Source organism: Anas platyrhynchos, chromosome 19, assembly GCF_047663525.1.
Source record: "Anas platyrhynchos isolate ZD024472 breed Pekin duck chromosome 19, IASCAAS_PekinDuck_T2T, whole genome shotgun sequence".
In the NCBI taxonomy this organism is placed as follows: Eukaryota; Metazoa; Chordata; class Aves; order Anseriformes; family Anatidae; genus Anas; species Anas platyrhynchos.
In genome coordinates this window covers 4,312,270-4,339,853 of record NC_092605.1, presented here as the reverse complement: position 1 = coordinate 4,339,853, position 27,584 = coordinate 4,312,270, and the positions used below count along the sequence as shown (strand labels likewise).

The 27,584-nt window shown below is 36.1% G+C and overlaps 1 protein-coding gene across 8 annotated transcripts in view; it reads left to right on the top strand.

Annotated features, from left to right (window-relative positions):
- The window catches only part of SPAG9 (sperm associated antigen 9), a 63,219-nt gene extending 35,891 nt beyond the window's left edge, over window positions 1-27,328 (top strand). For 3 of the 8 annotated variants that reach the window (XM_027471262.3, XM_072025729.1, XM_005016030.6), the window contains 24 exons: window positions 382-481; window positions 1,166-1,287; window positions 4,377-4,434; window positions 5,406-5,558; window positions 5,642-5,693; window positions 6,130-6,260; window positions 7,450-7,506; window positions 8,371-8,544; window positions 9,236-9,365; window positions 9,636-9,728; window positions 10,022-10,189; window positions 10,880-11,051; window positions 11,411-11,638; window positions 12,222-12,417; window positions 13,222-13,344; window positions 13,881-13,961; window positions 14,446-14,513; window positions 15,458-15,606; window positions 16,745-16,916; window positions 17,940-18,053; window positions 19,744-19,782; window positions 20,649-20,825; window positions 21,628-21,765; window positions 23,667-27,328. In XM_027471262.3, the coding sequence (XP_027327063.1) occupies window positions 382-481; window positions 1,166-1,287; window positions 4,377-4,434; window positions 5,406-5,558; window positions 5,642-5,693; window positions 6,130-6,260; window positions 7,450-7,506; window positions 8,371-8,544; window positions 9,236-9,365; window positions 9,636-9,728; window positions 10,022-10,189; window positions 10,880-11,051; window positions 11,411-11,638; window positions 12,222-12,417; window positions 13,222-13,344; window positions 13,881-13,961; window positions 14,446-14,513; window positions 15,458-15,606; window positions 16,745-16,916; window positions 17,940-18,053; window positions 19,744-19,782; window positions 20,649-20,825; window positions 21,628-21,765; window positions 23,667-23,782 (3,011 nt within the window). In that variant the 3' untranslated portion in view covers window positions 23,783-27,328. The remainder of the gene's footprint in view (window positions 1-381; window positions 482-1,165; window positions 1,288-4,376; window positions 4,435-5,405; window positions 5,559-5,641; window positions 5,694-6,129; window positions 6,261-7,449; window positions 7,507-8,370; window positions 8,545-9,235; window positions 9,366-9,635; window positions 9,729-10,021; window positions 10,190-10,879; window positions 11,052-11,410; window positions 11,639-12,221; window positions 12,418-13,221; window positions 13,345-13,880; window positions 13,962-14,445; window positions 14,514-15,457; window positions 15,607-16,744; window positions 16,917-17,939; window positions 18,054-19,743; window positions 19,783-20,648; window positions 20,826-21,627; window positions 21,766-23,666) is intronic. The other 5 variants (XM_027471266.3, XM_027471263.3, XM_005016031.6 and 2 more) reach the window with 3 other exon arrangements.
- The last annotated feature ends 256 nt before the right edge of the window (window positions 27,329-27,584 follow it).

Below are 27,584 nucleotides of genomic sequence, written 5' to 3'. Positions count from 1 at the left end.
AAAATGATTTTTTGCCTATTACTGGTGAGAGTTGCAGCCGGAACTTCAATTCAGTTACAGGCAAGGATAGTGTTTACTCAGTGTGGATGCCAAAGAAACTGAAGCCTTCCAAGAGTGCTGATAAACTACATTGAAATAAACTTCTGCTGTACAATAACTTTCTTAAATTTCACTTGATCTATAAGAGAGACTTGCTTAGAAATTCCAATGTCTGTGCTAGGGTATCAAAATCCATAGATCTTGTTCAGTTGCTTAAACAAGTCTCTGAACACAGATCTGTTAAGTTGATGATCAATTCAATATTAATTTAATGTGTGTAATGTGTGTCACAATTTAAAGTGATTTTTGATTTATGGAGACATACTACTTGATTTTACCTAGGTGGAAATGAAAATGAAGAAAAGTCTGAAGTTCAGGCCATCATTGAGTCAACTCCAGAGCTGGATATGGATAAAGATCTCAGTGGATATAAGGGTTCTAGGTAAGTTGTGTGATGTGATTTGAGTAGGAAAACCAGTTTTAGAAGGTACCAGACTTCAGTTTTCATCTCTTTACTTGTTTTTGAAATTTTAAGACCGAGGTCATGCATTATATAATGAATCTCCTACTTCTGTGACCCTGTTTCTTTCCCCAGATTCCTCAGGAGGTTTTAAGTGTAACAGCAGTTCTTCATTCTGTCACTATACTTCAAGTGAACGTGCAGGGTACTTCATATTACAGCACGCTTAATACTACCTAAATATTCTTTTCATATTTTGAGGGTCTGTACCAAGAGGCCTTTTGCCCTCGAATCTGGGTTTCAAGATATTAGCGTTTGTTAAGCTGACCTCTTGTGATTTTACCCAGCCTTCAAAATCTGGATTTAGGACTGACTCCTCAAGTGCTACAGCATTCTTCAGATTCTGATGGGAGAATCCCATTGCTGGTAGAGTGCCTTTGCCTGAGTCTGCTTCTTGTAGGCATTTGCTTATGAAGGGTAACATTAGGAAAACATATAAAAATAGAATTTAGGACTTTAAGACAAAAGCTTCTAAAACTTTTATTCTGTTTTTATAGGGTAACAAATGAACTACTGGCAAAAAAAAAAAAAAATCTGGAGAAAACATTCTTCAGAGTGGGAATGGACTTCTGCCTTTTTGATATGTTTGTTCTAATTCTTTAACAGCACTCCTACCAAAGGCATAGAGAACAAAGCATTTGACCGTAATACAGAGTCACTCTTTGAAGAGCTGTCATCTGCTGGTTCTGGCCTAATTGGAGATGTGGATGAAGGTGCAGATTTACTGGGTAAGAATGGTTCTTTAAAGATCATGTTCAGAGGAGTTTTCTTTGTTAGTGGAGTGTATAATTGTCTTCAGTAGACTTACTGTTAAGAGTCATTTGCATGAAAATATCTGACTGTCATCCTAAGGTGGTTATTGGAATTATGCAAAAAAATGACATATACTATCAGCCATAATGTTTTTAGGTACTTATAGGGAAAACTGAAATAGAGTATAGTATAATATAAAACCTTTGTGTCAGAAAACATCTTCAACCAAAGTAATCTTCAGTTTTAGGTAGTTTAATTCACGTTATGCCAGTCTGTAATGCCCTGGCTTTATCACAACCCTGTGGAAGTTGTGTGGTTTGTAAGAAAATTGCAGTATAATGCAGTGGTGGTAATTGGAGAATCAAACTATTAATTAAAAGCAGGGGAAGGGGAAGAAACACATTTCCCTCTTTCCCACCAAATGTCTTGCTGCTGCTTGTATGCTAACTGAACAAAGTGAAGGTTTTGGGGACATGCATTGATCAGGAGCTAAAAGGTCATGTGGGGGGGAAAAATGGATCTTTCCATAAATGACTATCTAGTATTATCACAAGTTATTTTTGGACATACCACTGTGCACGCCTCATTTTGAAGTAATGAAAGTTGGTACTATGGAAAACATATAAAATACAGATGCATCTCGTGCATGTGTTAGGTTGCATATAGAAAATCATTAATTGCCCTGTCAGAAGCCAGAAATCAAGATTATTAATAATTTAGAACTGCTGTGTGTGTGGTCTGGATTTCTGGTGGTTGCTTTCTACCAGAAACTTAATATAACGTAGGGGGCATTTCTGCCAAGTATTTCCCACTTGAGTAATGGGCCTAGTCTGAGAGAGGAGTTTTCATGGATGTTATTCTGTACTGCTTTGAATCCTGAGCAGTGAGGACCATCCCATTCTTGCTGAACATATTTCATCCAAAACTCTTGCCCTCTATCACAGGGACAACTAATGGCACATTCTGTGTGCAAAAAAATGTAGGTACCGGAGAAATATTAAGATATAGCAACTTCTGTCTCTTATCTGAATGACAAATTGTTTAAAGAAATCCAATTTCTGTCAGGGTGTCCTGATAATACATACTTTTCCATATGCAAAAATAATACACTTTTTAGAATAATGTAGCAAAGGTTTTACTGTCTTAATTAGCATTTTCAGTAAAACCCTCTGCTATAAATACCAGTATGTGGAAAATGAACATACTGCTATAAATGTATGTTATGCAGAATGTGATCTAATAGTTTGACTATATAATAACCATGTAACTTAAATACAACCATAGTCTGAACTACTTTGTGGTGCTTAAAAGCCACATCTGCATTCAGGATAGTTGGTGTGTTTCAAGCATTTGGCTCCACTTTAAGTGACCATTTATTTTTAATTTTGAGATCTGTAAAAATAGTTAATTGGGATTCTCTAATCTGTTTTCTCTTGGGCTGCATACCCAGGGGAATATTCTGGTGTGTATGCTTCTTTTTTAAAAAAAATTCTTTGAAATCTGTTGCTTCTACAGTTAGGCGTTCTTGGCTGCTGCTCTCATAAAATACATTCTCTGCATTTTTTCCCTGCTTGGTAACTTTTTTTTTTGCCTTTGCACTCTTGGCTTTCTAGTTTTTGTTCTTGCATTAAAAAGGATCCTGAAACCTGTTGGAAGTGATCCTAGCTAGTTTTATCTATGCATACTGGAAACATATAAAAAGCAATAGCTGTTTTATTAAAACCCTTGGACTGTAGTGTAAGGAATTTCTGTAGTTATTGATAAAGTAACCTCAGGTGATCCAAGTTCCTTCAGTTTTAAATGTCATTTACTTCTAATCCTAAACTCTTAGTGAGGAATTTCAAGAGAGGAAATTGACTTGCATATCTATTTAAGTACCATTTCTTGTTATCAAAATATCTTTTAAGTCTATCAAAGTTGCTTGAAAGTTTGTGTTTATAGAATATTTTAAAAGGCCTCCACCATTAAGAGACTTCTTTGTTGTGTTGATCTTGAATTAGCATAATTTCTATTTTCATCAATATGATAACAGTGGGAGGTTTAATTGGAAAATAATTTTGCTGTGCAGGATAAGATGTAAAGTGATTATTCTTCTAAAAGTTGCTTTTTAAAAAAAAAACAAAACTATAACTGACTACTTTATGCATGCAAGCATTAGGGGGTTAGAAACTAATTTCCAGAATTTTAAATAATATTAAATTAGTTACGTAGAGCTAAGTGTACTTTTTTGTAGTAGCATATTTCTTTGAATCTTGTACTGAATGGTTTAGCATTTCAAAGTATTGTGCTTCTAAACTATTTCACAGAAGCCAAGATGAACTTCTATTAAATTACTCTTTTTTGTAAGAGGTCCAACCAATAGAAATGGTTGTGATGAGCCTAACTTTTTTTTAGCATCTTCCATGTAAATCCTGCTTCTAATCACATCACATTTCACTTCAAATTATTGGTGGTGGCTTTGTTTTAATTCACTCTTATTTCATAAATCTAAATATTTTCTCTTCACCCATACTACACCTTACATGAAATATTTCTTGTTCTTGTTTTTGCTCTACATGGAATGCATGGGCTTTAAAGACCATAATTTCTTTGGTAAGGTATCATTTGCTCTGGGGAGGTCTGCAGGGCTTTTGCAATCTGAGCTTTGTTCAGCATGTTTTATATATCATCTATATGCTTTTGAATCTTACATGGTATAAAAGACAGATAAGCATTTTAAACTTAACTTTTCATGGAGTAGTACTTCCCCGATGATGCTTTTTTTTTTTTTTTTCTTTTTGTTTTTTAATTAGTAATACTGTAACATCTTCAAAATGTATAGAATAGGTGGAGGTAGCTCTAGCCTGCTGTCAGCCAAGGGTGCTTTTAGTCTTTAATTGAAGGCAGGTTGAGAAGGTGGAGGGGAAAGCTAATTGTAGAAGGTAGGTCCTGAAACTTCAGATAGCTCAGTTCTCTGCCAAGCTACATACTTAACGTTCAGTTGTTGTTAGACAAAAAGTAAAACATAGCTTGTAAAAATAACCATTTCATCTGCTAATCTCATGTGTTTGTTTCCTTTGGAAAGGAATGGGTCGTGAGGTAGAAAACCTTATTTTGGAAAACACTCAACTGTTGGAGACAAAGTAAGTGTGAATGTGTATGTAAAAAATTCCTGCTCTTCTCTGATACTTTGTTATGCTTCCGAGTAAATCCTCAGATACATGTCATCAAAGAATGCTGAACTCTTGCCACTTCAGTGTTAAACGATAAGCATACCTGCTCAGAGCTCTCCATAGCTGCACATTTTACACATGCAGTGTAAAATGCACATTTTACACATGCAGTGTGTAAAATGTACCTGAAAGTAACCATATACCTGATTTGTCCTTAATTTGTTGGCATGCTTCCTATGGAGACCTGTATTAGTCTCTGAATGTTTTCCGACTTTAACGTGGAACAGAGGTAGTTGTGAAACCCCATGTAAGAGAAGTGCAGAGACCACTCAGTTACACCATAGTAGTACATAACATGATCAGGACAGAAGACAGGACACCAAGTTGTGTGAAATGGGTGGCTGACAGTCTTCCTTTCTACTTCTCATTTAAAAAATCAATAGTAATTTGTATCTTCATGCATGAAAATCTGAAATATGCTCTTTTGTAAGAGCATATAAGTATTTTTCATTTATAGGTAGATCTGGCTAAATACATAACTTAAATGGGTACTCAAGAAACTAAAGACCTCGTGAGCAAAAGATGACTTTTCCTTGTAAGGATACGCATTGCTATGCCCTAATGAGATCAACTTCCTACCTTTTGTTAGAAACACACTTGTAACTGTAGAATCTAATCCATTGGAGGCCTGTTGAGGAATGCAACCTGTAAACAAACTGTTCTGAGTTGTCTCTACTTCTTTCAAATACAGTGGTGCAAATGTATTTTGCCAGTGTTTGAGATTTGTGGAAGGGTTTAATCTGTTGAAGAAAGCTAACTTTTTATAGTAGCTTTATGTAAGAAACTTAAATTTTGAGGATCTTTAAGTTCACGAATAAAGCTAACTTAACTATGAGACCATAGTCAATCCTTGTAATGATGTGTTTTAAATGTTTGTGTAGAAATGCACTGAATGTTGTGAAGAATGATTTGATAGCAAAGGTGGATGAACTGACCTGTGAGAAGGATGTACTACAAGGTGAACTGGAGGCTGTAAAACAAGCAAAGCAAAAGCTTGAAGAGAAGAATAAGGAACTGGAAGAAGAGCTCAAAAAGTAAGTTAAATACCACGGTTATGAAAAAGAAGGAAAAAAAATATTGTGGTATCTAATGCAGCTATTTTTTATTTTGTATTTAGAGCTCGTGCAGAAGCAGAGGAAGCAAGACAGAAAGCTAAAGAGGATGATGATGTAGGTGTATGTGTGCATCTGTATTTTGTATAAATAATTCAGAATTGGATGTTAGAAGTCCACGTGTATTTAGTGAGCGCAGTTAAGCTTTATCGCTTAATAAGTAATAGCAGAAAACTTCCGCCACATTAAGGAAACAGAAGACCTAAAGAGCACAAGTAAACTTAACATCTCTAGCTTTCCTTCTTTCCTCTCTGCCTGTTATTATGTCACTTTCTTCTTGAACTGCTTTTTATTCAGATTAAACTACATTACAAAGGATGGGAGGAGAGGAGGGTGAAGGTAGAAGGTACTGGGTAAAATAAAGTTTTACAAAGCCCCAGTGACTTGGAATCTGGAACTGTGCCCTAAACTGACTTTTGTCTGAAGGCAGAGGCTGACTCTGCAATGCTGTACTGTGCTCCTTTGTTCATTTTGTGTGTGTGTGTGTGTTCAGAGTGATGTCCCTACCGCTCAGCGGAAGCGTTTTACTCGTGTTGAAATGGCTCGTGTTCTGATGGAAAGAAATCAGTATAAAGAGAGGCTGATGGAACTTCAGGAAGCTGTCCGATGGACTGAGATGATAAGGTAAGACTCTTGAAATCTTTGGAGCTCCTTAGATTTCACAAGTTTTTTTTAAAGGAAAAAAACAACTGCAGAGCGATCTGATCAGTAGGCTGAGGCCTTAATCAACCTGCTGCTTGTCTCCCCACTTGTCTTTGAATAAGTTTGTTCTAATGTTACATGCATATAACTTACCTTGTTAGAATGGGTTCTTGATGAAACCTTTGTGAAAATGTGTTATTTCATGTGATGTAAAATAAGCATGCCTTGAAGAAATGCATGTTCTTTAGAACAATTACAAACCTTTGAAATCTTACTATTAATTGGGTGTACAGGAAAAAAAAATACTGTATGCATGCACAAATCTTTAAGTGTGCCAAGTTATCAGCTGAGATATCAAAATACTAACACGGTTCTTCAAGATGGAGTGTAACTCATTTAAGAACTTCGGTAGATCAGGAGGGAACAATTTGAAAACTGCAAGGTTTATTAAATATTAACCAGTAAAGATGCAGTTTGGTCTAATTTGCCTTCTGAACACTGAGTTGTCTGGAAGGGATGATGTAAAAAGAAAACTCAGCCCCAATTTATTCTTGCCACATCCCCTGAGTCAGTTCCATATCCAGTAGTAAGTGTCATTTGCTGCCGCCTGCTGGTCAGGTACAATGGTGACATTTGTTTTTGTCATTGTCTTTGATATCTGTGAGCCATTTTCTCTTTGAGTCTGAGAGAGAAATATGTGTTCCCAGGCAGCCATGGCTTGCTTTTTTGTAGCTGTTCTCTCTTGTAGAAATCTTCTTGGCTTACCTCTGTTTGTGTGTGTGTCTTCAGGAGCAATCACTTTATCATTTATTTACTAATGTGTTGAAAAACAATATTTTTAAAATATAAAGGCAATGATTAAAATACCTTAAAAAGCATTTTAAAGTCTTCCGCTTTCTAGCTGTTTTCGTTGTAAAGTGTTATACAGACTTATCTTTTCTGTCTGCAGAGCACTTGCCAGTTGTTTGCAATGCAAATAAATGTAAATGTTTGTGTTGCTTCATTCTGTGAAAATTTGTATGTTGTGCTCTGGTTAGAAATGCTAATGTGAAGAAATAGGGTTACAGATAGTGAAAGTATCAAAGCCTATTTTTTTTAAATAAATTGAACACTGTGTTCCTTTCCTTTTTATTAATGCTTACTCAGTAAATTTAAAATTCGTCTGTTGTAGAGCATCAAGAGAAAATCCAGCCATGCAAGAAAAGAAGAGATCAAGTATTTGGCAGTTGTAAGTATTGAAACACAACTCACGGACAAAATAAATAAAAGACCCTAACCAATTAGCTGGCACACTTTTATATGTTAGCTAATTATCTTTTGGCAGATAGAGATATCTTAATTGTTCTCCTCTTGTTACCTAGCATGCCAGCTCGGTAAGACTGTTCTTGAAGACAAAATATATCGTAAGCTGCATCACTTAATGAATGGCTGTGCACTTTGAAGTTAAATGCCAAAGTGCTGTAATTTTCCTAGCTGACTATGCACCAGAACTTGTTCTGAACATTTTAATGGATTCTTTTTTTATTATGAAAATAGAAACTTGAATAGCTTGTGTGGATTGTCTTTATTTCAGCTTCCTTTTTCTCTGTGAAGTCTAGTTGACTGTCAAGTTTTCCTTTCTAACCTGAAGCTCTTTAAATCTGAAATGGTATTATTCACAACAAGTTATTTATCAAATAATCCTCTTAATGTTGTGGTTTGCTGATAACTAATCTATTTCCTACCTAGGAGTCTGTGGGGCTTTTAGAATGCACTGTGCATGAACTAATATGCATCATAAGACTGTCTTCTAGCTGTGATGTTCACATGCTAATTTTATTGGTTTCTTATAGACATTCATTCAAGATGAAGATCCCAATAAATTTAATAAACAAATGGGATAGTAAATCTTCAAGAATTTTTAATACTGACATCAGTGTCTGTTCTTTCAGAGTGTTTCTGTGTGTGCAGTAGCTGCTGTGTTGGGCTTCAGTTTTAGTCTTAACTGGCTTGAAGGCTAGCATGTGTAGTGTTTTGCCTGCACAGGAAAGTCAGGATGTATATTAAAAATCTTAACTGTTATCTATCTTCTTTTCCTTTTTTCTTACTCCAGTTTTAGCAGGCTCTTCAGTTCATCTAGCAATACAGCTAAGAAACCAGAACCTCCTGTCAATGTTAAATACAATGCTCCAACGTCACATATTACTCCATCAGTCAAGAAAAGAAGCAGCACCTTATCTCAATTACCTAGTGACAAATCTAAAGCCTTTGAATTCCTCAGTGAAGAGTAAGACGCTTTGGTTTTATAATGCTAGATATGGTCTATCAAGTAATTACTCTTTTAGTCTTCTGAGATAAACAACATTGCTGCAAAGTGAAGTATAATGTTCTCCTGAAGTGAATGTTGATACTTAAGAAATCAACATAGTGCTAACTGAAATACTCAGTGGTGGATGATTATTCTGGCAGTAGTGTTTTGTTTGGCAAATATCACTGCCTTTCATAAAGTGCATTTAGGCACAGGAGGCAGCATTCAGTACACTTTTATTCCCAAGCATTGTAGCTAAGCAATAGCTGTATGAATACTATCACTTGAAATTCGGTAGAAAAATACAACATGAGTTAGGCTAACTGCTATCTGTATTTTTTTCTCTCATGTGCATCTTTTTGGCAATACACAATTTTGGTTTACAACTTCACAGCTTCCTGTAGAAGTGCATAACCTGTGCACTTACTCTTTTTTTTAAGAATACTAACAATAGAGATACTGACGGTAGACTTCCTGATTTTTGCTGCGTATTTCCCAGGTCCCTTAAAAATAGCCTACAGGAAGCCTGGTGTTGTACAGGTGATGTTGCAAAAGTTTGATAATCTGATACTTCCAGACATCTTTTCATTGGAACTTCCATTAAACTCAATAGACACAGAATTTTGAAGAGCCTAAGTAACAGGTTTTTTTAATAATGATTCTTCTGTAGAACTGAAGCCAGTTTAGCCTCACGCAGAGAGCAGAAAAGAGAACAGTATCGCCAAGTGAAAGCACATGTCCAGAAAGAGGATGGTAGAGTACAAGCATTTGGCTGGAGTTTACCTCAGAAGTACAAACAGGTATTATGCTTATGTTTTCAAATATAACAGTAACAACTTTGTTCTGTAAAATTCTAAGAGATTAGGGAACGGTGGCATTTCACAGCTGTTTGAGTGATTCCAGCATTTCTGCTCTTCTCAAATTTGACATTTAAAAGTCAGTTGTCTTGTGGTTTTAAAGAAAACCAGAACTAAGCATGTTTAACAAAATCTAATCAACTAATTATGAAGATTGTACATGTCTTCAAAGGGGAAAGTTTTTCTGATTATTATTTATTTTTTTTTGCATAGGTAGCAAATGGTGGCCAAGGTGACAATAAGATGAAAAACTTACCTGTACCTGTTTACCTGAGACCTTTAGATGAAAAGGATACCTCTATGAAGGTAGGATGTTTGGAGGTATTATACAAGACTGTACTTTGGATGACCTATAGCTTGATGATTTTTTCAGCTTTAGATTTAATTATTTTCTGTAATAAAGCTTATAAATTTAATAAGATTTATAAGTTGTAATAAATCATAGATGAATCAGAACTTAAGGTTCAGTGGAAATATACATAGCTTTAATGTTAATGAATTCCTTAAAGTGGACTGCAGAAAGATCATAATTTTGATATTAGCAATCTTTATCTTTCTGTAGTTTAACATTTAAATGAAATATTTATTTTTCTTTCAAGCTGTGGTGTGCTGTGGGAGTAAACCTGTCAGGAGGGAAAACGCGAGATGGCGGGTCTGTTGTTGGTGCTAGCGTATTTTACAACGATGTGACTGGTACAGATGCAGATGGCAACAAGCAGCGCACAGGATCTCAAAGTAGCTTAGATAGACTAGACCAAGAGCTCAAGGTAAGCTCACCATAAAGGATGTTGAATAGTTTTTATAGTTAAACGCCTTTACTGTGTATTTGTAGATTAATAATATATTTGGTAATCGGTTTTTGTAATAGATTTTTCTCAGGAAATCATCAACCCAAGATATTTAGGATATTGAAATGAAAGACTAAAATATTTTTGCCTTTTTTTCTGTGTCAGCTTGTTGGTAAATGAGGAGCAAGGCAATTTTACATTAAAATGATGCACTGCTTATGCCAGTACTGTCTGTTTTGGAGGGGAAGGAAAAAATTAGAATGCTGAAGTATACATTAGTTTTCATGAGTTTATGAACTTAACACAATGAATGGAAATCACGCTAAAACTTTGGTGTGAAGTGCATTGGGACATCTCAATTGCTGGTGATAGCAAACATGGTAGCTGGCATGTAAATAGCATTGTTTTGTAGCATTATACTTTTTAGCTGTATAATTGTGCAGTTGTAGCTATTTTGTTGTTCTTATACAAGAATAAAATGTTTTTCTTGAATATTCAAACTCCATAGAGGACAAGTCAGTAACTGTAACTTTACAATGGCATTAAATCTATATAAGCATGCGATAAGTATATTTCTGTAGTTGATAATGTAAGATCAACAGCAATAATTCTATTCTTGTTTCTTTTTCTTCTGTTGTTCATGTCTACTATGCCTTTATTTTGCTTCAGGACCAGCAGAAGGAGCTGAAACATCAGGAAGAATTATCCAGTCTAGTTTGGATCTGTACTAGCACACATTCTGCTACAAAAGTTATCATTATTGATGCTAATCAACCCGGAAATATTCTGGACAGTTTCATTGTTTGCAATTCTCATGTGCTTTGTATTGCTAGTGTACCAGGTAAAGACTTATGATATTTTAGCTCCTACTTTTTTTTAAGTGCGTCTTGTTCAGTTTTTCTTATGCAAGGGAAAATCGAAGATCAGTGTGTTAAAAATAGTTCTGTAACACAGCAATAAGAAATGTTTAGTTAAAGGGAAAGCTATTGGATTTCTGCTCTACTGTTCCACTCTTGAATTGGCTCTTGACCTAAATTAACTCCAAGGTAGAGAGATGTTAGTAACTAGGACCAAGTTTTTTGTCTGCTATATTACAAATCGTGCTGTAGTGCCACTGTTTTGTGGAATTAGTTTGTTATTCGGTACAAAAGTGGCTCTCCTTTTTGCCCACAAGAAACATGCAAGTTTAATCTTGTTCAGGGGCAAGGGAAACAGACTATCCTGCAGGAGAAGAAGGGTCTCAAGAAGCAGATCCCAGCCAAGTGGACAAGTCATCTCTGTGTGGAAGTATGACTAGCAACAGCTCTGCGGAAACTGATAGCTTGCTTGGAGGAATAACAGTGGTTGGCTGCACTGCAGAGGGTATTGCAGGAGCACCTATAGCTCATGATGCAAATGGTGGCTCACCAATGGCAGATAAACAGTCAGGTATGAAAACTGTACACATATCCCAGGGGTGGCAAACACCATTAGGTGCAGCTGAGGAACAAATGGTGCATGTTTATTTAGTATAATAGCATGTCTTTAAATGGTGGTGACATAAAAACAAGTACTGTATGGGAAATGGCTTACAAGTCTGGCTTGCGTCGCATATTTGGAGCGGAAAACTTTGTGGAAGTGGTATCAAGTGGGTGTAGACAGTTGCTTCTTTCAATTCCCTTTGAGTGAAGTCTGTCTCATGCCTGGTCTAAAGAACTTATTATTAAGTTGTCCAGTATTGAAACACTGATCTTGTCTTGACAGATGACTCCAAAGGATAAGGGTATTTGCTTTATCCTATGAAATCTTAATAGAGATTGAAGTGAAACCATTTACTTAGTGCATTTGACACCTTGTTGATACTGAAACTTCAGTAGGTTACTCTGTTTCTGATCGGAGGGTTTTTTTAGATGACACATTTGGATTGTGATTGTCTGGTTGTTACAGCTCTTCACTTATGTTCTAAGTATCACACTGGCTGTTTTGAACAGTTCAGAATTCTCTTGCAGTTCTTTAAGTCTTTGTTCCACAGATACTGCAACTGAAAGTAATTCAGCAGATGACAACATTCCAACTGCAGAGGAGGCAACAGAAGCAACAGAAGTAAATGCAGGGACAGGAGAAGACCCAGCTGATATTACACAAACCGGAGTCTACACAGAGCATGTCTTTACAGATCCACTGGGAGTACAGAATACAACAGAGGCATCTCCAGTGTATCAGCCTAGGTACATAGTCAAAACTTACACCTCTTAAAACGTATTTAAAAATAAAAATATTATGTTTTCAGGATCACAGGTGACAGAAGTACTACCCTTTTCCTTGTAGGGGATATTGAGCTTTATGTAAGTAGTCTTGTTATAAAATGTTCTGCGTGCATGAGGTGGTATAGTCTTTTATCTGTGAAATACATAGGATGTGAGTACAAACACCTACAGAATGCAGTAGTGGGTGTCTACCAGTTTGTCACTAAGGTCTCTTACAGACTTGATGGCACTGATCTAGAAATGCCTATTGAAATTTCCTGTTCTGATGTGAAACCGTCATTTTCTCCTGACCAATTGGTTGTTCAAATATGTTTCCTTTCTGAGAATAATCAGAGTAATTACAGCAGTGGAGAAGCTTGAAAGTAAACAGTATTTCAAATGATAGCAAGTTTGAATTCTTCCTCTGTGCATGCAGGCACAACTGTATTACTGGGAGTTCAGGGTGTTTCAGCCTTTCTATAAGTATTTCTCTTACATGCCTCTGATGTTGCAACTCTTCTGCCGTTGCCCTGGAGAGATCAGTAAGACCAACAGGCTTGAACGAAACCTAAACTTTCCTTTTATAAGTAAATGTCCACTTGAAGAAATTCATTCTTATTAGGTTTGTTTGTACGATTGACATACTTTTATGTGCTGTTACTATTTTTTAAATATTTTACATACTTATAAATAACTGTAGATGCCAACAGCAAAGAAGTAAATACCCATGTTATACTCTGAATAATCTGTGCACTTTATTCAATGTATTTTAACTGTGTTTTTTAGCACTGACTCAGAGTTATATAAAGATGTTGCAATTTTGCCAAATGAGCAAGATCTAGTGAGAGAAGAAGCACAGAAAATGAGTAGCCTTTTACCGACAATGTGGCTTGGAACACAGAATGGATGGTAAGAAAATCATAATCTTTTAGATTCATTTAAAAAATTATTTTAAAGGTACTTCTTGGCCCTACAGGCTGGTAACTGTCTCAAGTCAAAATTAATTGCAAAAAGCCATCTAGAGGCAAAACCTTGTATGTTTGGCTACATTTGGGCATTAGAACTCTCAAAGTTTTGTAAGTAATCACTTACAAAAGCAAGCTCTTTTTGGCAGATAACACTTAACTATAGAAAAATCTTTTTGTAGTGAAAGGAATGGTTTAGTAGTTCTTACCATTCGATATTATATTATGCTAGAAAATATTGTCTTTTTTACTGTAGATGTGCCTACAAGGGACTTTGTAATGTTTTAGGCATCTGGAAAAACTGTTCCGCCTGCTAATGTAGCTTTCTTTCAGTCTTTATACAATGTTCAGTGGAATGTGAAAACCTGTCTTCTTTTTAATTGTGGATTTCAGTTATAGGTGTTTTACCTGTTTTTTTTTTTTCTCCTGCCTGGTAGACCTTTCTTAATGCTTTTAATCCTTCCTGATTTGTCTTTGCAGCCTGTATGTTCATTCGTCAGTGGCCCAGTGGAGGAAATGTATTCATGCCATTAAACTTAAAGATTCTATTCTCAGTATTGTGTAAGTCCTGAAAGAATGTCATGTAAATTACAATTAACTTTTGTTCAAGTACATATGAAGTAGATTTTTATTTCCTCCCTAGCTGTTGGGAATGTCAGCTGCCTTAAGTGAACACATTCTTTGAGGGGGGGGCAGCGGAAAATGCTTAGGGTGCAAGGAAAAATAAGAGATCTTGTATATATTGAAAATGCTGTAACTCAAATGTTGAGTTTCTTTGTAGCTGCATACTCAAAGCAGTTAGAGGTTGTTATCCTTGATGTTTCCTTCAAGCATTGTAGCTTGGTATGTGAAGCTATCTGAACTAGTTTTTAAGTCACTGTTACTATCTGCTCTGTTGAGCGGTATTGTAGAAATCAAAACACTCAGGCTAATGCAAATATAAAAAGTATACTGAAATGTAAAATGTATGTTTAAAGTAAATTCTAAACGTTTTTAGAAATGCAATTTAACACTTTATATTCTTGTACCTCCTTTCTCTTAACAGACATGTAAAAGGAATAGTATTAGTTGCACTAGCTGATGGAACACTAGCAATATTTCACAGAGGAGTCGGTAAGCATTCTGTTAGGTCTTGAAACAGAGAAGTTATAATAGTACTTTTTGAAAGAAATATGCCTTTTGTAAACAGTGTTTTGAAAAAGGGTCTCCCAACGTCTGTTTTGCAGATTGTATTGAGAAATCACTCTTACTTCAGTTGCAATCTCAAGTCTGATGTAGATATTCAATACTTTAACCAAGCATAACACTTGGTGTAAGTTCAGGGAAATTTTAAATGTAGCAATTAGGAATCTCCTATTCTCTTCCTCTTGCTCTGAGACACCCAGGTTCTTCTATTTGAAATTGCCACCACAGATTCTGACTCGAAAGTTCCTTTCTATTGCTTAAAGGACTACAGAGTGAATGAAGCGTTGAATGCGGTATATGAAGTGAGAGCCTCTGGCCCACTGCTTTTGTTAATACCACCTTCTGTGCATCCTCTGCCTCTGTACCTATACAACACAGTTACATTTCTTTATAATTTACTTGGCTGTCTGCTGACAGATGCTCTTTCACATGTTAAAGTACTTAACTCTTAAGTACTCTTATGGCGTATTTAAAAAAGTCTTAAAGCACTGGCCAACATTTCTATGCTCAGCATAGTCAAGCAGCAAGTGCCTAGCGTTGTGTGGGTAGTTGCTTGTTATGTGTATATATACTGATGCCTATCCAAGTAAAGCATTTAGCAGTAGGTAACTTGCTGTTTTAAAAAATGTTTTGACATGTTTTAAATGTGAGTCATGGTTCAACCTTATTATATAAAAACAAAGTAGCAGTTGGGATGTTAGTAGTTCATACAACTAATAGCCGCTTTCTTTAATGCGGAGCTTAGACATAAATTTGTATTGACTTACCCAGATTATTACAGTGCTTTTAAGAAATGAAACTTAAGATATTTGTGCTTTTAACTTTTAAACTTATATGAACCTATTTTTTTAATTTTACTTCTGTTTTTAAAGATGGTCAGTGGGATTTGACAAACTATCACCTCTTAGACCTGGGCCGGCCACATCATTCTATAAGATGCATGACAGTGGTACATGACAAAGTCTGGTGTGGCTACAGGAACAAAATCTATGTTGTTCAACCGAAGGCCATGAAAATAGAGGCAAGTTTAAAATGGTGTTTCAAATAAATGTTTTAATGCTTTCTCATGCTCCAGCTCAAACTCCTGAGTAACTCTGGAGAACAGTTATTTTTTCGTGATCACAGAAATAGGCAGACAAATTTGTTTTAGGAAGTAGTTTTAATTTTTCTTAAGTTGTTTTCATTGTTCTCAAAGAGTTTAAGATATGACAAGATGGCTTTTATTTGTAGAAAGTGATTATTTTGGAGTTTAGTTCTCCATTTCAACCTGGCCAGAAACTAGAAAATGTCTTGTAGATCCTTGCAGAACTTGTAAGGCTAGCTCCCAGCTCATTCTTTGCATTCATGCATACTTACATATTCATTATGTTTTCCACCCCCCTCTAACCTTCTCTGGAGTCTGAACACTTTAGAGGTTTGGAAGTGTTAATCTTGAAGGTACTCTCTCACCAGTTAAGGAATGTTTTGTTTATGTAAGGTGTGTAAGCTGTTTTCTGCAGTGCTTTATGTATGCAACTACAGGAAGCTGCTATGTTTTCTGAAAGCTCTTAGCAATATTAGTACTTCAGCTTCTGGTACTTGGTCTGAGATATGGACCAGACTTTCAGGGTGACTGCTTAGCTCTTTGGAAAATATTAAGCACCCAATTCATAAATTCTTTGTGACAAGTTACATATGTGGGAAACCTGAGAGGAAAGAATTCATACAATAAAGAATTGAGTTGTTTTGCTGGTGGATAAAATGTATTCTGCAGGGGTGAGCTTGTATGCAAGAGCAAGGCTTGACAAAACTAGGAGGAAAAACACCTTTGGGGCATATGTATCTTGTGCAGTGTCTGGAGGACCTCACAAAATGGCCTCTGGATAAACCAGATGGAAATCAGAGTAGGCTGGGAATGTTATTTACATAAGAATGTAGTAGGAAACTATGTCTTTGAGATCACGCTTTAGGGCAGGGAATCGGCCTGTATTATTATTACTTTATCAGCATCATATGGTAATTGTCACTAAGCTAAGCAATGTTTTTGCTAGTAATCTCTCAAATCAGGGAGCAGTAGATGACTTGAGAAAATTGCTGATATTGACAGTGTTTGGGTAGTAGAAAAGTCCTTTGTACTCTTCTTTATTTCATTTTCTAATTTAAAATCCAATCTTTTGTAGAAGTCATTTGATGCACACCCAAGAAGAGAAAGCCAAGTGAGACAGCTGGCATGGGTGGGTGATGGGGTATGGGTGTCTATTCGCTTGGACTCTACTCTGCGTCTCTATCATGCGCACACGTATCAGCATCTGCAGGATGTGGACATTGAACCTTATGTAAGCAAAATGCTAGGTAAGTTGATAAGAAACTGTAGTATTCTTACACCTCTTTATGTTTGGAGCTTTCATTTTCTGTTATGAGCCAGTCAATTCCCATTGCAAACAAACCGGATGGGTGGGTGGAAGTCTAGTCAATTCCTGTTTGATGTGAAAACTTAATTTTGGAAGTAGAAGTCTAAGTCTGTCCGATAGGTCTCTAGTATAGTCTGATTCTACCAGGTGTCTAAAGTGTCCTTGGAAACTCGGAACTATTGACAAAAACGGTATTTGGGCAGGAATCAATAGATACAGTAAAGTCCTTCCTCTTTATTACTAGAATGATGCCTCTTTTAGACTGAATGGGAAGAACCCAGTACTTCTCTGCAGAAAATGCTGTTTCTTTTCCAATACAAGTGCAAAATATCAAATTCCTACTGTTGTGGAAGCTAATAAGGCTTCTCATTTTTCATTAATGTATATATAAGAGCAATTTGACTACCTACATAACAAATATAGGTAATCAGGCCTTTGGAAATCCTTCACAACTAACTATTTTGCCATCAGTGTAAGGGGGGCTAGTGTAGCATACATTCCTCTAAGCTTGGCAGCTTTCTTCTGATCCTCTCATAGCATTAGTGATAGTCTTTGAAACTTCTTCACTTCCTGAAGAAACAGTACCATTTATTTTAACAAGCAAGAAACTATTTCACACTGATGAACTCACCATCTTTTGTTTGAAAAACAACAGAAAAAGCTTCCATGGCGCTGCAAGCCCCAAAATAACTTATTGTGCAGCATTGTATAGTTGTTGTTGTATCTTTTTTGCGTTCTCGCAGTTCACGTTAATCTCTTTCTGTATAGGTTCATGACTTTATTCACAGAAATGTTGTAACTTTTATTTTACCTTTACAACTTGGATGTGCTCCTCTGCCTTATTTGTTTTAAGTGGGAGGGAATTACTTGTCAACATGAGTTGGGAGTTGAAGTTAAGATTATATTATGGAAGTAAAATTATTCTTGCTCATAATTTTTGATGAAAAGCATTTTTTGTTTTTAGGTACTGGTAAACTGGGATTCTCATTTGTGAGAATCACAGCTCTTATGGTGTCTTGTAATCGTTTATGGGTAGGAACAGGAAATGGTGTCATCATCTCCATTCCATTAACAGAAAGTAAGTAAAATATAAATGAATAGCACTGTGCAATATGCTGTAGTTGCAAAAATAATTTTAAGGTCATTCAGATGCTTGATAACAGATAGAAAATTTTACTGCCAGGTCTGAATTTTTCAGGTTTTAGCACCTAATCTGTGTCCTTGGTTACAATACTGAGCAAAAAATCCCATCTCCAAAATTGCGCTTCAATTTAAGTGGACTGGCTTGAATGCAAGAGGCACCTTGAAGCCTTAGTACTAGCAGTGTTTGTAGGAGTTGATTGCTTGTAAGATAGAGCTGTGGTGTTGTAACTAATGTTATGATTGCCATATGATCACCGGAGTAGGTTTTCTGTTTGATTTGAGCAAGTTGGTTTTGTAGCAGTACAACTTAGCTACAGTTTTTGAGAATTCTTCACAAAGTTTGTATAAAGGACTGGAACAGCACTAGTACCAGCTGCTTCTAAGGACATGTTTAAAGCTCTGGGAGTTCTAAATGCTTTCTCTAAATAGAACACCAACTTCTAGGTAAAATTCCAATACTGTAGATCCATCTATCTGCTTAAAGACAGACCCTAAACTCTTGTCGTAGACTGAAACTACTTGGGGATGGGGGTGGAAGTACTCTGCCGTGGGCAGTTGAACCCTGAGAGAAAGTGATGGTCCAGTTCAAGGGCAAAATGAATCTTACAGGTTAAGCTTCAGAATAATTTATTTGTAAATTGGTTGCTTGAAGCAAACAACAAAACAACGATTCTTGTCTAAAACTAATAAAACATATGGACAGAAATTTCAGAAAATTAAAAGTAGCGCACTGGTAGTCTTAATTGTACTGTGTTTTGTATCAAAGTTAGTGCAATCTGTTGAGTAGATTTTAGGGTAACTTAACAGTGAAAGGTCTTCATGTTGTATCTGCTTTGTTGAACAGCACATACATGCGTTTTTCATACTGTTCCATTACATTGTCTGTCCATTCAATAAATGTCTTTTTTTGCATTGCATGAGTCTGCTAGGAAGGGACAGGTTTCCTATCAAGGAATTTGAAATAGTTTAAGTTATGCTTTAATAAATTATAGCTCTTAATTTGCATCAAGCTTAATTTAATGTTTCCAGAGGAGTGTTTTTTAAAACAGCGGTGACATGGAAAAAAAAAAATCCCTATTAAAGTTATGTGGTTTAATTTCAGTGTTGTTAGTAGCTTGTGAATTGGAACAACCATTTGTGGATAGCTTGATTGTGGGTTTGAGAATCCTTGTTATAAATATTCAGGGTTTCAACAGCGGTCACATCCGTGCATAATCAATTGCATATCTGAGCTCCCTAGGTCTCATTAGCAGGGCACCTTCCAGATCTGCAGATACTGTTTCAAAAGGGCACTTGAAAACAAGAGTAGTTATATATTACTTTGGTAGTTTCCTGCCAAGGAAAGAGAGAAAGGGGAAACATTGCTAATCAATGATAAACTCTATAGCAATAAAGCACATGAAGGTGACAATGCTTTTGTTGTCCATTTTGTACTGAAACTTTAATAACAAGATGCTGTTCTTTGACTTAATATTGAATCTTCTGTAATTAGATATTTACTGTTTTAGGAGCTATTTTAAGCTCTATCTTATCAAAACCAAAATACAAGAATGGTGGGTTCTCATTAATCCTTCTCCTCTACTGTCGTACCTATCCATTTCCCCTTTCCTCCTTTCTCACTTTAGCTGTAATCCTCCACCAGGGACGTTTACTGGGGCTGAGGGGTAAGTGCAGATCCTGAACAAAAATCTATTTTCAGGCTTCTAATAGCCACTTTGAGGCTGTTTTCCACTCCCTATAGATTTACCCTTTGTATGTTCCTAAATGTTTTTCCACTTGCAGTTACTGCATTGCAGCAGTTTTATGTTTGCTAAATGGCCACCAATCTGCTCAGCAGTTTAGTATATCATCCTGTGTTGCAGCTGAACTTTCATACAGACTTTGTTTTTCTTCCAGCCAATGTGATACCATATCTTATAACTTTGTCATTAATCCACATTGTTTACTGTCTTGTTACAAATCACTGTTTCTTTCACTTCTCTGATAGCCTTTGGAATGGAGATGGCTTGTATGTCTAGCATGAGTACTTTTCTGTTTTAATGCATTTTAAAACTTCTCAGTAAAAATTAGACATAGAATTATAATATGGTAGCTTCTTCATGCCCACAGGTGGCTATTTTTAGTTTTTTCACTTGCAAGGGGATACCCTATGATTAGTTGGAATGAACGTGTCTTTAGTTATGTTATATACATTAACATATTTCAGTAAGAGCAAATTCAGAGGTACTTATTTCCTATGAAAGATATAAAACTTTCACAAATTATTTATTTTCCAAAAGTAGGATATTAAAATTTGGTGATTATGCTAGACTAATAAGAATCCTGCTCCATTTTCTGATGTACTTAAAATAACGAAGCATGCAATCTTTTTTCTTTCCAGCTCTGTCTTGAATTGGCATTGCTGCCCTCCTGTTTCATTTTTATCTAAGTTGGCTTTAGCTTTTAGATGGTACCATAAGGTTTCTTAACAAATAACCATTTCTGTAATTTGTTCTTTCAAGTAGAAAACAGTTCTTTTCTTCTTTTACAGCTAATAAAGCAGCAGCAGGCTCCGGAAACCGTCCAGGGAGCGTAATACGTGTATATGGAGATGAGAATAGTGACAAAGTGACTCCAGGAACATTCATACCATATTGTTCAATGGCACATGCACAGCTTTGCTTCCATGGGCACCGTGATGCTGTTAAATTCTTTGTTGCAGTACCTGGTGAGCTTTTATTGTTATTCCTCAAATTAAGTTGTTTTTCTTTCCTCCTTTGCTTCTTAAGCCTAGAGTTCAGGCGAAGATAGCAAGTATATGAAATTGTGTCCTTGGAAACAAACTTAATACTTTTTGCAAGACTTTTCTGATTCATTTATGCAGTACTGTTTAGTGGGGCAAAAAAGGGGCTGGCCAAAAAAAAAAACAACCAAACATTTTTTTTGCTTTTGTCTGGGGAAAGGTAATGTGGGAACCAAGTACTTGCCTACTGAAAAGGTGGCCAACTGCTAGCTGACACAAGGTCTGATTTAAGAATCTGACATCCTGCAGGAATGAAGAACTACTAAGGGAGTAGTGCCCAGAAGAAAGAATCTTGTTTGAAAAAGCTTAAGTTTTCTAGGAACTGTGGTGCTGGTGGAATTACCCTCTCAGCAACTGCATATACATGGTGTGCTGGAAGTATATGACAAGTTTACTTAATGGGCTGACGTGCTGAATCATTTCGGTTGTCTGAAAAAAGTCCTTAAGTCTGTTTCAATGTCATTCTCTAGATCTGTATGCCTGTGCTGTGAATTCTGTCAAGAGGCACTTAATTCTGACTTGCATTGGGCTGATCTGACTTGATCTCTTTAGAGAGAGGTGAAAGCAGAGCATAGCTAGCTTTTTTTTGCTGCTTGTTAGAGAGATAATAGAATCCAAAGTTAAGTGTATTATTAGGCATTAGGTATGTCAGCCAACAACCGAATTAACAGGTGGTCTAATTCTGTGAGATGGGGCATAAAAATGTGTTCTGTATGTTTTTATACAGGTCAGGTGGTTTGCCCACAGGGTAGTGGTGGAACAGAGCTAACGGGTGATAAACCAGCCCCAGAGTCCTTCAACCAGAGTTCCTTAAAATCCATGTTGGTGATAAGTGGTGGAGAGGGATATATTGACTTCAGAATGGGTAAGAAATACTGAATTTAAAATTAATTCTAATTTCATACTGGAAGCCTTAAATAAGGTCATAAGCCATATAAAAACTTCCATTGTGATCATGGAGTGCATTTCTGTGGTTGCTCAGTATGTGCGTGTTTACTAAGTGTATAGAAGCCTCTTTATTCTCATATACACACACCTTCAATTTCCTCTTCTCCCAGTAAACCATGACCTCTGAGAGACTACTGTTTGAAAAGGCTTATTTGAAACTCTGCTTTGGAGTCATGTACCACCTTACCTTTTATGTATTCAGTCTTATTTTGAAAAGTTAAGCTCTTCCTTCTCAAGCTGCTGAAAAATATGTCTGTAGTTAAATGACCTTTTGTGGTCAGTTTGCATATTTAAGTATTACATGAACAACACTTAAACATGAGCAAATCTTGGTTTGAGGAAAGATGGAGAGAGTAGTTTACTGTTATCTTTAGATGCCCTGCTTATTTTGATCACTGATTTTTATTTTTTTTGGACAGCACTTTTGCACGATCTAGCCAATAAATGATCTCTTGTGCAAGCCTTTTTATTTTTAGTTGAAACTTTTGGGGAAATGTAACAAAGTAAGTGTTATAATTCAATGTTTAGAATCTGCAGCTGGAGAGTTTGAGGAAAAAGTGCCCCAAAGGAAGTCCAACTCCCGATTTAGAACTCCTTTTTGCTTTAATCTGTTTCTAGTGATCTTAAAAAATAAAAAAATAAATAAAATAAAAATAAAAATCCAAACAACCAACCACCCCAAAACCAAAAAAACAAAGGGCCAGCTCAAGTGCTGTTATTCCCAATGCAAAACAAGTTCCTGCCAGTAACCCTGGTGGAGTGTACGTAGGAGGCAGGACATAGCAATTCTGTGCCATGTTGCAGTGAGGTATTGAAAACGCTGCACTTGTTCTAAACAAGCTGGTGTAGCCACATACCAAACGTGCATTTTGCTGTCCTTGTGGCATGATGCAAAGACTTGAACTTAAGCATAGTGTAGTATAAGCTGCATTAACTCAGCCCTCACCACACTAGTGCAGCAAGCTGACTCAAGAGCAAGTTCAGTCTATTCCGTGTTTAGATTCCTCAGAGCTCCAAAGTAGTCTAACCAGAATCCCAGCCAAATTGTGACTTGAAACCTTCCTGAAGTTGTCAGTAAGTCGCCATTTCATCTGATTAAACTGATCTTCTGTACCACAAGACTGCCTCTGTACCAATGTTTATTGCTGTCTACATGCGGTTTTGTTAGTGGTTAGTCGATCACCTTTGATCCAAGTTGGCTCACGTCACAAAGTTTAGATGCAGTTGTAAAAATGCTCATTTCTCTTTTGAAGGGTTATAAAGGAGAGTAGGTTTAAGGATGCCGTGTGCCAGTGTGTGCAGTGTTGTGACAAGCTAGGTTAACTAGAACAAGAGGAAAGAAGAAAAGGACCATTGTTTATCAAACACATGGATGTTGTATTGTCTTATTTGTTCTCAATTACTGCTCATATTTCTAGAGCATTTTGTGGTTTGTGTGTTTATGCTAATGCACTTTGTAGCATAACCATCTCCATTTCCTCCTGAAAGATGCTGCAGGTTTGCAAGTTAGGCCGTTTCTTTCTTGCATCAAAGAGCTAGGGGTAATGAAATGTGTAGAGTTGAGATACTCACAAAACTCCAGTTAATTTGTGGTGGGGCTAGGTCTGCAGAATGTAACTGTCAGAATACTAGGCTCAAAATAATTAGGCAACAAACTTTCAGTTTGTAACTTACATATTGAAGATTGTGAATATTCCTTTAAAGGAGCAAGTGGCAACTACTATCTGTAGTGAGCTGTAGATCTAGATGTCATTTATTTTGCTCCTTTTGGTGTTAAAAATGTTTTTGTCTGTCTGAATCAAAGCTGCTGTTTTTCAGGTGATGAAGGTGGAGAATCTGAACTCCTTGGAGAAGCTCTACAACTAGAACCTTCTGTAGCCAAAGCTGAGAGGAGTCACTTGATAGTGTGGCAAGTAATGTATGGCAGTGAGTGAGCCTGTAGGATGCAGCTGGAGACCTTAAAAACTAAAAAGGAAAAAAAAAAAAGCTTCTGCATGTTTTTTTATTTTGTGAAACATGTTTCACTACATGATGTTGAAGCATTTCTTTGCTGTTTAACTTTATATTGCAAATCTGTCATACCTTTAACTATACAGGAATTAGCTTGTGCTGTTTTACTGCACCGTTGTTACATGGAACAGTATAATGAAATCAGAACTTTCTCAAAACTGGTGTGCACACCATAGTAAGCAATCGAGACATTAGTTTTACTGTACCACAACAATCTAATATAGTTCACTTCTTTGGCAGTCTCACTTGAGTTTGGCTTAATTTCAACTGAGCTTCATTTCACTGTATAATGTATTGAGTAGTAAAACAGCAAAGTTATTCCCAGAGTATTAAAAAAAAAATTAGATGGATTATCAAGGCTCGTCCAAATATTCAGTGAGGGCTAAAGCAAACTGTTTCAGCTTTTGTTTTCAAACTTGGAAAGTCTTGCTTACCTAGTGTATACAGATTAATTTGTTACTTTCATCAAAAATTGTGGGGGGAAAGGGGTTGTATAGAAATTATGACAATATTTAAATAAAACAACATGTTTTCACTGTTGAACCATAAAGTTTGAGAACTGCTGCCCTCCATCAGCAATTTTGAGCATAGTGTTTTCCCATTTCCCTGACATGGATACATGTGAATGACTGTTTCCAAAGTGTATCCTTAGGATTATTTAAATTTGAAAACAATTGCAGAATTCTTGAACCAGGGGATACATTTTCTTTTTCTTGTCTTAACTCCTTATGTCCTAAGCACTAGAATGATCTTCTCTGCCTAGCTGGTCAAACTCATGAGGCACTACATGTGTGAAGGTTAAAGACCTCAAGTAGAGCATGAGAAAAGACTGAGAGTGTACAGGAAAAATGCATTCTGCCCAAGTGAGATTGTAAAGGAATTTTAGCGCCAGATAATAGGGTACAAAGTGTATTTTTTGTAGCTGCATACTCCCATTTAGTCCCACCCAAAAGAAGTTTAACCATTAGCAGGATTGAGTAAATTGTTGAAAGTCAGGAGACTCTAATATCAGGCTGACATTCTGTCTACTCACCATCTATTTTTTTAACCATAAGTGTGAGTTGAAGACTGTCTTCCTTTTACATTGAATTTCCTACATTAGCATCAAACCTAAGTTAAATGCTTCATGACTTCTGTTCTTCAGACTATTTTAAAACCTAGATTTGCTCTTTCATTTATTTGCTAGAATATACAAGTTTGAGGGGTTTTAATAAACATCCAGCATTTACCCCCCAAAAGCTGGGACTGTTCTGTTCAGATTAGCAGAAGAATTAGTAAATTGATATGTGAGAGAACTGAACAGTTTCAGAGGAGTAAATGTAGAAACACTTTTTTAAAACTGCCTAAACATTTTTATGCAATAGGAGCAGTTCTGGTCTATCAGGCAAACATGTGTTTATATATTTTCTTAATTTTTTAAATGAACACATTTAGCTGAGGTCTATTGTGTAAATATATATTTAGGCAGCTTTTTCAAATGCATATCATAGCTGATAAACCAGAAAAACTCCATTCAGGTCTATTGGTTAGATTTATATGTATAAATACTTTTTAAGCAACATATTTTGTACACAGCTGTTCCTCTCGTAAATATGTATTTAGGACATGAACTATGTAGTAAAAAAAAATCCTTATTAAAGAAGTCTAATATCTTGGTAGTATTTTTCTCTTCAGAATGCCAAAAGTGATGAGAGCATGTTGTTCATAATTTGCTTTCCAAATTCATCTTTAATGTCACTCAAACTACTTTGGCGTAATTATGAAGTCTGGGAGCTCTTAAAAAGTATACAAATACAGAAGGTAAACTGACTTAATGCTCTTATAGAGGCCTATTTAAAACTCCTGTAGAAATGTATGCTGAACTTGAAGCACATCTGAATTAACTTATGAAATTAGACGTCTAAGAAAAATGCTGTCTAAACTTTTACAGTTGTGCAGAATCTTCACTGTGAGTGGTGCAGTTTCGTTGCTTCTCCTGTCATCTTAAATTCATTTTTCTTCAGAAAGCACAGTCTCCAAAGCTTTTACTCACTGGTTGATTGTCACATTCTTGTGTTCTCAAAAAAAAACAAACAACCAAACGCACAATTCCATTCCTTGGTTCTTGTATAGCATTTTATTTGTAATTATTAATGAAATTATCAGTTTTCTTTGAATGGCTTTACTGCTGTCAAATAGAGCAGTAAAATCTGGCAAGTGTGTACCTGGTCTTTTGCCAAATGTATCTGGTCCACCGTGCCATTTTAGTCACCTCAGTGGACCAACTTCAGCAGATTTTTCAGCAACAGCTGTTTCTGTCCAAAAGTAGACAGGTTTTTAAAGAAAATAATAGATTAACTATGTACCACTGTGGGTGTAGATAAAAGGCATGTGCACTTCTCTGTATTTCTCATCTAAAAACTATCCCCTGTCCTAAGGTACAGTAGATTAAATGGATCCTTATTCTCATCGCAGTGCACTGGGGTTTATATGCTTCTGACTTAAGGTCACTTTGAATGGTGAGTAAAACAAGGAAAGCCCCAGGCATTGAGATGAGAATACACCCCTAAAAATCAGTCTCCAGAATGTTTATGCATACACTCATATATGATTAAAGCATCATATAAATAGGAGCTAATCTTTTGATAGCTACAGCTTGTTAATAGTTTGGAAACATTTCGAGCACAAAATATGCAGCACATTACTTGCCTGGGTAAGGGTGTTTGCATGGTAAAGGTGAAATGCATTGTATAAGCTGCTGCATTGTCCATTTCTTGTAAAGGTCTTCCTGCGTTGGATCAGATAGAGCTGGCAGAGCGTAGACACTTTATCATAGGCTGCCTTAGTAACAAACAAATGTTAAATCTGTTTTATTATACTAACTGTTCTAAAGAACGTGCGTCTTTTAAAATGCTGTGTAACTGAATATTTATTTCCATGTGAGTATTATAAAAGTTACCAAAGGATTAAACCTGATTTAGCACTCTTGTAAGTGACCCTGTCTCAACAGGGTCTTGTGAAGGCCCTGATCTGTAAAAACAAGACACGGTAAACTCAAATACAGTTCTTTAGGGAAATTAAATGTTTTTTTCTAACAGGGTTATGCCATATTGTAACAACCTATGTTGCACCTCAAAGCATTTTTCTATACACTAAATGTCTCTCCCGCCCTCTAACAAGATTAAGTTTCCTTTATTAATTTTGTTGATGCACATTTCTCAATCTTTTAAACATATTTTAAACATTTTATGGTCTGTAATTTTTGAAAGTTTTGTCTGTTGGACACTTTACGCTGAATTTTACTTGCCTCTGTAATCCAAGATGGATACTACAGCGTTAAACTTGCTGTCTGTTAAAACTTGAGGCTTCTGTGAGCAGAAAAGCTCATATAGCAGTGTAGTTATTTCAGTATTTATTTCTATTATTGAATCCATGGGGTTCAGAATGTAACTTTGTACATGAAATATATATAAATATGTATATGAAACATGCATCTGATTGGTGTTTTCTTTGTGGTCTTGTGTTAAGTTCAAAAGCTTCTGATGCTACCAGAAGGCATCATACTAGCAGCTAAATATTGCTGTCATAAATACGGGTAATCTATTTGAGTCGTCCCACAACTGCTCTAATCTTGGTATCTCATACTGGACCTAAGCAAAAAGCTCTGAAGAAAAACTGCATACACTGACTGGATCCTAAATGCTGTCTTCATCTCTTGTATAGCCTACAAACCTGCTGATTCATAGA